The sequence below is a fragment of the Lepidochelys olivacea genome (genome assembly GCF_965140295.1).
Source record: "Lepidochelys olivacea isolate rLepOli2 genome assembly, chromosome: 2".
NCBI lineage: Eukaryota > Metazoa > Chordata > Testudines > Cheloniidae > Lepidochelys > Lepidochelys olivacea.
Window position 1 is genome coordinate 243,879,654 of NC_140412.1, and position 9,102 is coordinate 243,888,755.

Consider the following 9,102-nt stretch of genomic DNA (forward strand, 5'->3'; position numbering starts at 1 on the left):
GTAGGTCTGTATGCAACCATGGATTATTGTTTTCACCACTTCTGCCAAATGTTGTCCATTATTAAATATCATCCTGATATGTGCACAACTGTTTGCACTCTCAGTAGGATACTCACAGGAGTGGCGTCACTCATGTAAGTGTTTGCCGGTTCAAGCCCTGAATTTGTTGTAAGTGGTTTTAAACTCAGACAGCAGTTGTGGATTTGAAAATAGATTTATTGCACCTTCTTGTATTTCATTGCTGACCCCTTCAAGTGAGGGCTGTGCTGTGGCTCTTTAAGGAACTGCAAGGGAAAAGAGATGAAACGACTGCAGGGTATTACAGTGATGTTTCACCTGTAGTCACCTCTTTTTTAAAAAAATACATAGTTTGTTCACGTGGGCTTGGATCACAGATTTCAGCACTCAGCTTTGCCAAAATTCGAGGATGATCAGATATGGGAATAATCCAATCTCTAAATTATTTAGCTTTGGTATCTATTGACAAACAGGATCCTAGGGAAGAGTACAAGGTGAATAGTAAACATGAGGGATCATACATCTGGAAAAGACACCTTCAGCTGTGTGGAAAAATTCTCATCACTGCTTCACATATTTCATGAATTAAGGGAAAACAAACTGTTTCTGACTCCAGTTATTTGGAAGACAAAAATATACATTTTGAAAATGAACGATAGTGAAGAATCAGCTGACATTTTACATAATTCCATAGGCAACATAGAAATACCACATGGCACTGAGTTTTATATTTATGGTTAAGTGTATTACTGAGGTACCTCCCAGCTACAGCTGAGATCAAAGCCCTAGTTTGCTAGGCATTGTATGAAAACATAGTCAAAGGGCAGGTTTACACTATGGGGCCAAATTGACCTACGTTACACAACTTCAGCTACATGAGTAACGTAGCTGGAGACGACGTACCTTAGGTACACTTATTGCGGTGTTTACACCACAGCGGGTTGACAGGAGAAACTCTCCTGTTGCCTTACCTTATGCTTCTCATTCCGGTGCAGTACCGGAGTGTGATCGGCAGTTGATTTAGAGGGTCTTCACTAGGCCTGCTAAATTGACCCCTGGTGGATCGATCACTGTAGTGTCAATCCATGGTAAGTAGAGACAAGCCCAAAGACAGCCCCTGCCTTAAAAAGCTTAGTAACTTGCCTAAAGTCACACAGCATAGTAGTGATAGAGCAGATTAGAACACAGGTCTCCTAACTGTGCCCTATCCCCTCTTCTCTAGGGCAGAGATTACAACACAGTTCATAAGCCTACAGGATAATGCTTTATTTTTAAAAAGAAAAATACACCTACCCATCTCAGCACATCTCCCTGTCATGGAGCCATTGTGCCCAGATTTTCTCATCTGCCACAGTCAAAAAGGATGGCAGATGGGGTTTTAAGGAACAAATATGCTTATTCTTCACATACTGTTATAGTCTATCATATTAAAAGTGGCTAAGGACATTTTAACTTGTGATTATTTGACATGATGAACAATTTATGACCTACTGTGTCAATGCAGCTGCTGTGCATTAGTATCCTGTCAGCATCTTAACATTCCTGATTCTATTTTTGATAAAGGAAGTTTCACACGAGTAGCTACTTTTCCAAAATTAATATGGTTATTTGCGCTCTTTCCCTCTCCTAACTCTCCCCCTCCCTCGAAGACCACAAAAACGCAACTTCAAGTACCATAAAAACAGTACAGTACAGTACTAAAGAGCTCCCTTTGGTTGGAAAAAGTTTATTACAAGAGTACTAAAAACTTAATACTACATATATTTATCACTTCAGATTAAAATCTTTGACTAAGGTAAATCCTCATCATCATTTTATTTTTTTTGAAGTTCCATCTGCATACACTGGTTTTTATGTTTCCCTTAGGCAGACTAACACAAATGATTCTCTTGCTGTCCTGTCTGAGGCCTTGAGCATTCCTGATTAAGTCTCAGTGAATTCAGAGAGCCCCTAGAGAAAATGTTTTTGGAATTGTTACATATTGCGGGAATATGGGCTGGGGAGAATGGGAAATTATCCCATTACCAATGGACCAGGGTCCCCATCCCATGACCCAGTCATGCTACAACTTGTACTGACGCTCTTCAGTTGACAGTTTCAGTAAATAGGTGGTCTTGAAAGGATTAGATTTTTTTTTAAATCGATAAATGTCAATTTTACTATACTCACACAAACCAATGAAAAATATTTCCATAGCTAATAACTGATGAGGCAAAGTAAGAAAATGCTGCTTGAGAACTTTAGAGTCTGGTTTAAGGAAATTTACTTTGTATATTTTGACGAGTTGACAATTTATGTTTTTAATGGTTATAAAGCTTTAACTTGTTGAATCTCCGTGTCTACTGTTACTAAATAATTGTCTGATCTCCCACAGTGTCTGAGCCCCCCCATAATAATCCCACACCTGTGACATTTTAAATTTATAAAAATCAAGTGTTAGATTAAAAGTAATTGTCAAAGTTATATTAAAAAAATCTAATTCCACCAAACCTACAAATAGTTCAGTCCCGATGTCCAGGCAAACCTTGGCCTATTCCACTCCCTCAGCAGAGAGTGTCTCCAGGTAGAAATGCATTTGCAGGGTTGCATTGACATGCTCACGCTTTTGCCTGTTCTATGGCTCAATAGAGGCTTTCAGGCCTGTCAAACCACCACTTTTCTCCAGCACTAAATAGATTCATACACACGCTACTTTAATCTCCCTCCCCCTCCCTGCCCCCCAGTAATTTAAGGCCCAGATGGAATTATCCTTGCAACCACAGCACACATTGTGGGTTACAGATGGGATGGAAGGGAAGGGAAAAGCAGATTCTGGGGTGAGGGTGGAAGAAGGGTGAGGAGTGGAAGAAGCCTTGGCTCTGTAACAGTCGTAGATTATTTTCTCTCTGGAGCTAGGGGTGACTCAGGCTACGTCTACACTTCTGACAGTGTCTAGTACATATGCTGCATATACATCTAGCATAGATACAAAGAACAGTGTAGATGGTAAGGCACTGCTCCGGATGCAGAAACTCCAGAACCTTTGAGTATATACCTGACAGGGCTCTCTGTCTACCCCAACAGGGCCTCCCATGTCTACACTGCTGTTTTTTGAAGTGTAGTATCTCACTGCCTCCCGACTGTTGGAGCCTTTCTTGGCTGCCCCTCTGCTCCTGGATCCTTTCATTGCTGGGTGTAGCTACACACCACAATGTGGAAAAGCCTGCTTTTCACTGCAGTGTGTAGCTCCGTGTGGTCTACATGCCATGGCAAGGCCTTAGTCATCATTTCCTCCTGGTTTGCTATGCCCATCACTCAGAACAGATTGTGTAAGTAGAGTTTAGCCTTAACACACTACATGCTATGGCTTACTTCTTAAATAGTAAATGTCACAAATATCTGCTTAGATTATCAATTCAGGCAATTTCTACTAGGCTCTTCCCAGTGATGACTACAATGGAAAACAGTTCAGACAGGAAGAACTCATCCAAATGAAAATGACTTTAAAAAGAAGATTTTTATTTTCCAAGATGCTATTAAAGATTTCATCATTTTCATCCTCCATATCCCTGCAGGGTAGAGATTGCTCTCCTCTCAGGCTGAAGGCAAGTTATGGAATTTTTGGTGCAACTGTGATTGACAAGACCATGATGTCCTCTCAGAGGAGGTGTGTTTTATTAATAAAATTACTTTGGGGAAATTGCAATGGGATAGCTTCCTAGTAAAGAGTTGCTAAACTGAAAATGCCTTCCGAAGACAGGGATGTTGGTCCCTTCGTATCCCCTTTCCTTGTATTTTTCATCTGTATTCCCCTTGGGGAAACAGAGAGGCTTCTATTATTTCCTGTACTGGTGTCTGATTTTTGCCACTGAAATATCCCAGCAATGCCAGGAGGCTGGAATGCCCTGGGAGGGTAAGAATAGCCCACAATGGTTGAGATTACTTCTGTTGCCTTTTGTCTACTTGCAGTTGTCAGGACAGGGGGACCACAGAGGTAAGTGCAGCAAATAGATCTGTGAAGCTAGAACTTTTGTGAAATCAACTGTATTTCCTAGGGAGGGTTTGTTCCCAATTTGCAAAAGTCAGCAGGCCTATTTAGCTCTTTCATAAAAATAATTCTTCATCAATAATGTTGTTAATGATTGAGTGTTTTCCCCGCATATATTTATTTTCTTCCTTCTCTGTCTAGGTCTAATTTGCTTTGAAAATGCCAGAATCCTCCTTAAGCTTTCAGAAGCTGAAAGTGTAGTGAACTAGTTCAAAAAGATGGAGCGCTGGGACTCACTGGGGTTTTTGATTATCACTCTCAACTACAATGTTACGATTGTAGGTAAGTATCTGTAAAAGGTGTGCTCTTTCTTTGAGAGTTTCATCCCCCCCAAATCATCCAGGTTTCTTCCCTGTTCATCAGCTTTCATTTCCAGCTATCAGTCTGACCATTCCACGACCCCCTTCCAAAAGAGAGTTAATTGTTTTGCTATGGGATATAAGAGCTGTTGATTGATTTTTTTTTAAATAGAAAATATTCATAGCAGATGAAGTAGGAATCTAAATGTTAGAAATGAATGAGGGGGGTGGAGGGGAGCTTTCAAATCTGGCTATTCTTACCCACCAAGTTTCCTCCCAGCTCTACTGAGAGCTGTAATGGAACACTCAAAGCTCAAGGCAGATGTAAAAAGTACATTTTTCCATTATATGACATAGCCCGCTTTAACAGTGAAGTAAATAACATAGGGAGAAGAAAACAAAACATTTTTCAATAAACTATTTGGTGATTAAGCAATCTTGTTTTTCATAGTTGGGTTTTAAAAGTTTACAGCATTCAAGTGCATATTAAAAATGCCCTTTAATTTTCTCAGACAATGACCTCCGTCTTGTCTTTTTTTTTTCTTTTAATAAGATTCCATCACTGATTCACTTTGTAATTTTGAGCAAATGACTTAGGGCCAGATCCAAAGACTACTGAAGACAACCGACTTTAGCCTTTACAGCTCAGTCCTGTAAATATTTATTACAGGACATTGCTCACTGCAGCAAGTAATCCAGTAACTGTCAATGAAATGGCTTGCTGAGTAACTGTCTGCAGAACTGAGCCCTTAGGGAAAATGATGCACAGAGTTATCTGTAAAAAGCTTGTCCCTCTCACCAAGAAGATGGTCCAATAAGAGTTATTACCTCACCCACCTTGTCTCTATAGTACTAACCTAACAGGGATCAAGTGATTTTTAAGCGGAACTCTCTCATGTGTACATTCTAATTAAAAACTGATGCCCTAACACATCCCAGGGTGTTGAGAGGCTTAATTCATAAATGGTTTTGAAACATTGAGATCCTTGCATAAAAAGCATAATAAAAGTACAGAGTATTATTTGTTAAGGGCTACTTTTGATTTCATATACTAGCCATTTTTCTCCACCAGAATAGCCAACTGAAAACACCAAGAATGCCATCAGAAACAGTTTGTGGTTAGGAAATATATTGTTTAGTTGGTTGTGGGAGGGTTTCAATATGATCACCTATTCTGCGGTTTCATGGAGTTATCAAGTTGTTTATATATTCTTGCCCAGTTTCACCATTTCTGAGAGCTGTGTTATTGTTATTGTCTCTCTTGCTGGCCATAAGAGAGGTATGTAGCTCATCTCAAATGCATGCCAATAAATATTAACACCCCAATGTTTTACAAACATTTAAATGTTTAAGATTCACACAAATGTTATAAAAAAGTGCTTAGTGTTTTGGCAAGTAGGAGAGGCGATTGTCTAAGACTAAGTATGCATACACTAAAAGCAAAATCCTAATAATTTTTGTGTAAAAAGTGTTATTTTTAACAATACCTACAGGGGCTATTTTACCAACTCTCTGCCTGTAAAACCACGTGTGTTTATACCAGAGAGAACCACTCAGTACTTTAGATTTCTAGGGCTCTGCACAACCATTAATTCGGTCCCACTCCTGCTTCTACTCTTGTCAAAGATTTTTACTATTGCATTTATCTGGAAGCAGAATTGAATCCTTAACCTTTATCCTGTGTTAATGTAGATAAGTATATATTAATCACTCAACCCCCCTTATTGTTTTGCTTTAAGTAGTGAAACCGAGGCAGAGAGATTATTAAATGACATTCCAAAGACCATAGGTAGTCAGTGGCAGAGCCAGGACTGAAACTCAGGATGTCCTGGCTTCAAACTCTATCTGCATATATTGATCAGTATAGTGGTAGTACTGAGTTTCAGTAACCACTCCAGTAAATGTTTCGAGTCCTAATTTTTTGGTTTTCTTTTTTTCCCCTTTGCAAAATATCCAGTCTGGTGGTTGAATTTTTCTGTTGTTAGTGTTTGTCCAAAGATTTTATATATCAGTAAAAACTCCTAAGATATAACATGCAAGCTTTTTTCAGTCTAACTGCCCTTTTTTTCAAACCAACCGAACTCCACAGCCCTGGAGAAGGTTTTTTTTAAATTATTATTTAATTGTTTAGAGACCAATGTCTGTGTACACATTACTTTGCAAAGATCTAACAAAACAAGATCTGGTCCTGAGAAGCATAGAGTCTGATGGAAAAAATTAAATAAATGAGAGGTACTCAGAACAATTAATGCTTGATCGTGCCCCAATATTACTAAGGGTTTTAATGGAGTAAGGACTGTAGAATTAAGGACCTGATCCAAAGCCCACTGAAGTAAATGGAAAGATTCCAATTGATTTTTGTTCATAAATAATGTAATCCAGCGTGAACAATATGAGCCTCTTGTTAGATTTCATTTTCTGTGCTGTGAGTCTATCACCATTTCTTCTTCCTCTCTAGGAAAGATCTGGCTAACGTTAGTAATCTTGCTGAGAATGGTGGTGATAGTGTTAGCAGGATACCCCCTCTACCAAGATGAACAAGAACGGTTTATCTGCAATACCTTACAACCAGGATGCTCTAACGTGTGCTATGACATTTTCTCTCCTGTCTCTCACTTTCGATTCTGGCTCATTCAAACAGTGTCTGTTCTGCTACCTTATGCTGTATTCAGCATCTATGTTCTGCACAAAGTAGCCATCCATGTTGTGACAGCACATTGTTTGCCATATAGATATGAAGGAATGAAGGCCTTAGCTGGCCATTCAGCTTTGAAGGAACGCTGCAAAAACATTGCAGTCACTAGACCATCCTGCAAGGCAGATCTTCTGAATATCCCTGATTTTTCTTGGGCATACACTGTTCACCTTTTTCTAAGAACACTGGCAGAGGCTAGCTTTGGAGCTGGACAGTATTATCTCTTCGGATTTGTTGTTCCTAAACGCTTTTCCTGTTACCAGTCTCCTTGTACCAGCATGGTCGATTGCTACATCTCCAGGCCTACTGAAAAATCGATCATGATGATTTTCATTTGGGGGGTGAGTGGCCTCTCTTTTCTGCTTAGCCTTGTTGATCTAGCCTTTGCCATCCAAAGAATGGCAGTAAGAAATGGACAAAATAAACCGATGGAAGGTCTCCATGCAGAGGATGAGCACAGTTCATTTCAGCCTGCAGCTGACAAGCAGGAGGATTCTCCACCACCTCCAGAGGACAAAGGCCATCAACATCTAGTGACACACAACAGTCATACTAGTGAAGTGTCTTGCTCACTTCATTCTGAAGATGAAGAAGAACTTCAGGAGGAAGAGAAGATCGTCTCCCAGCAAACTGCCATCTCTAACCTCAACAGTAACAGCAATAAGCCCTGTCTAGCAGACAGCCTTGCTGCTAATCAAGGCAGTAATGACGTGCCCCTGTGTATAAGTGACCAGCACCATATTCCATACAAGCAGCTGAGACATGGGCAACAGCAAACCTTCACCAAAGAGGCTTCCCTAACTTTGAGACCCCAGGTCAAGTCCCATCTTGGGGTTTACTCTTCTGGAAGTCAGAGCAAGCTTTTAGGATGTTACTCTTCAGCTGAGCTAAAAGCTTCTATTGGGCAATCAAGTTGTAGCAGTGCTGGCTACTTGGGATCAAAAAAATCAGAATGGGTGTAAAGAGCCGTGACATTGCATTTACTTCTCCTGGAATGACACACATTTCGCACCATCTAGTCTGACATCAAAACCTCAGTGTTGGTTAAATTCCGTTTTTGTGCCTGTAAAAATATAATTTTATAAAACATCTCTCTGGCGGAATGAAGAACAGGAAGCAGAACTTGCTGTGACTTTGACAGGATTGTATGGAAATCCTTGATAATACTGTGTGGCAGATTTCATTAAGATGGTAACTTTTGCTGTTTGGAATGTTTAATATTGAATATTAGGGATCTTTCTAACCACTACCACAGATTTATGCTGATGTGGCTTCTAACAGTCTTTTCAGATATATATTCATTTCATTATTGTTGTAGTCAAGCATAATATTTTTCTTTATATTAGTTGAGCTTGTTTAGCTTTTCATGTGTGACAGTGATGTGTTTTATCATTTCCTGGAGAGGAACCACATTAATTATTAAACTGATCAGAGATAGAAAAGCATTAAATATTTAGTTCTCTAGTCCGTGAAGTCTTTTTAATGGGATCTGTGTTGATTATGCTGTAATATCACAAATATTAGGACAAAGAAACCTTTTGTAAGTCATTGTATTTTATCAGCTGTGAGAAGGAATGCAGGGAACAAACATGGATTGAATGTATCTTGTATGTCTCTCAAACTGATACATGGACAGACAGGTGGATAAATAATGCAGACGCTGTGGCAGAACTCTGGAGCTTGTTTATTTGTCTTTATACCTATCTATTTTTAAATGACTAGAGTCTCCAGTATAAATCAGAAAGGGCCTGATTGTGTCTGAAAGGGATAATAAAGTTAATAGTCCTTTTCCTCCTCCTGCTCAGTGGTTTGTACTTACTAAACTTTGACCTATACTAATAATGCTATCCCTTAATTGCAGGTCAGGCTGCTGCCTGGTTTTACCTCCTGCAAATCCCCATAGTGTGAGGCCAATTCTATAAACATACAGCTGATGTGGAGAGTGCTGGAACTTTCAGAGTGTGTGCGTAACGTGAATATAAATTTCTGAAAACCGCCAATACCCTCTTAGGAAGATCTGCCGGACTCAAGCTTACTTCTGATGCAGTTGTGTTAAAACACGG

The 9,102-nt window shown here is 39.6% G+C and overlaps 1 protein-coding gene across 2 annotated transcripts; it reads left to right on the forward strand.

Moving 5' to 3' along the window:
• The first annotated feature begins 3,575 nt into the window (after nt 1–3,575).
• On the forward strand, nt 3,576–8,798 carry GJD4 (gap junction protein delta 4). 2 transcript variants are annotated; one of them, XM_084619269.1, is made up of 3 exons: nt 3,576–3,664; nt 4,187–4,327; nt 6,803–8,798. In XM_084619269.1, the coding sequence occupies exons 2-3, from the start codon at nt 4,264–4,266 to the stop codon at nt 7,999–8,001; spliced, it is 1,263 nt and encodes a 420-aa protein (XP_084475395.1). In that variant the 5' UTR covers nt 3,576–3,664; nt 4,187–4,263; the 3' UTR covers nt 8,002–8,798. The 2 variants fall into 2 exon arrangements, with proteins under 2 accessions (XP_084475395.1, XP_084475396.1); XM_084619270.1 differs by lacking the exon at nt 3,576–3,664 and adding an exon at nt 3,971–3,991.
• Nucleotides 8,799–9,102: the final 304 nt, after the last annotated feature.

Coding starts and splice junctions, on each gene's coding strand:
- GJD4 (XM_084619269.1), top strand. CDS start 4,264: ATGGAGCGCTGGGACTCACTGGGGTTTTTGATTATCACTCTCAACTAC. Junction 4,328..6,802: donor CTACAATGTTACGATTGTAG/GTAAGTATCTGT, acceptor CTTCCTCTCTAG/GAAAGATCTGGCTAACGTTA.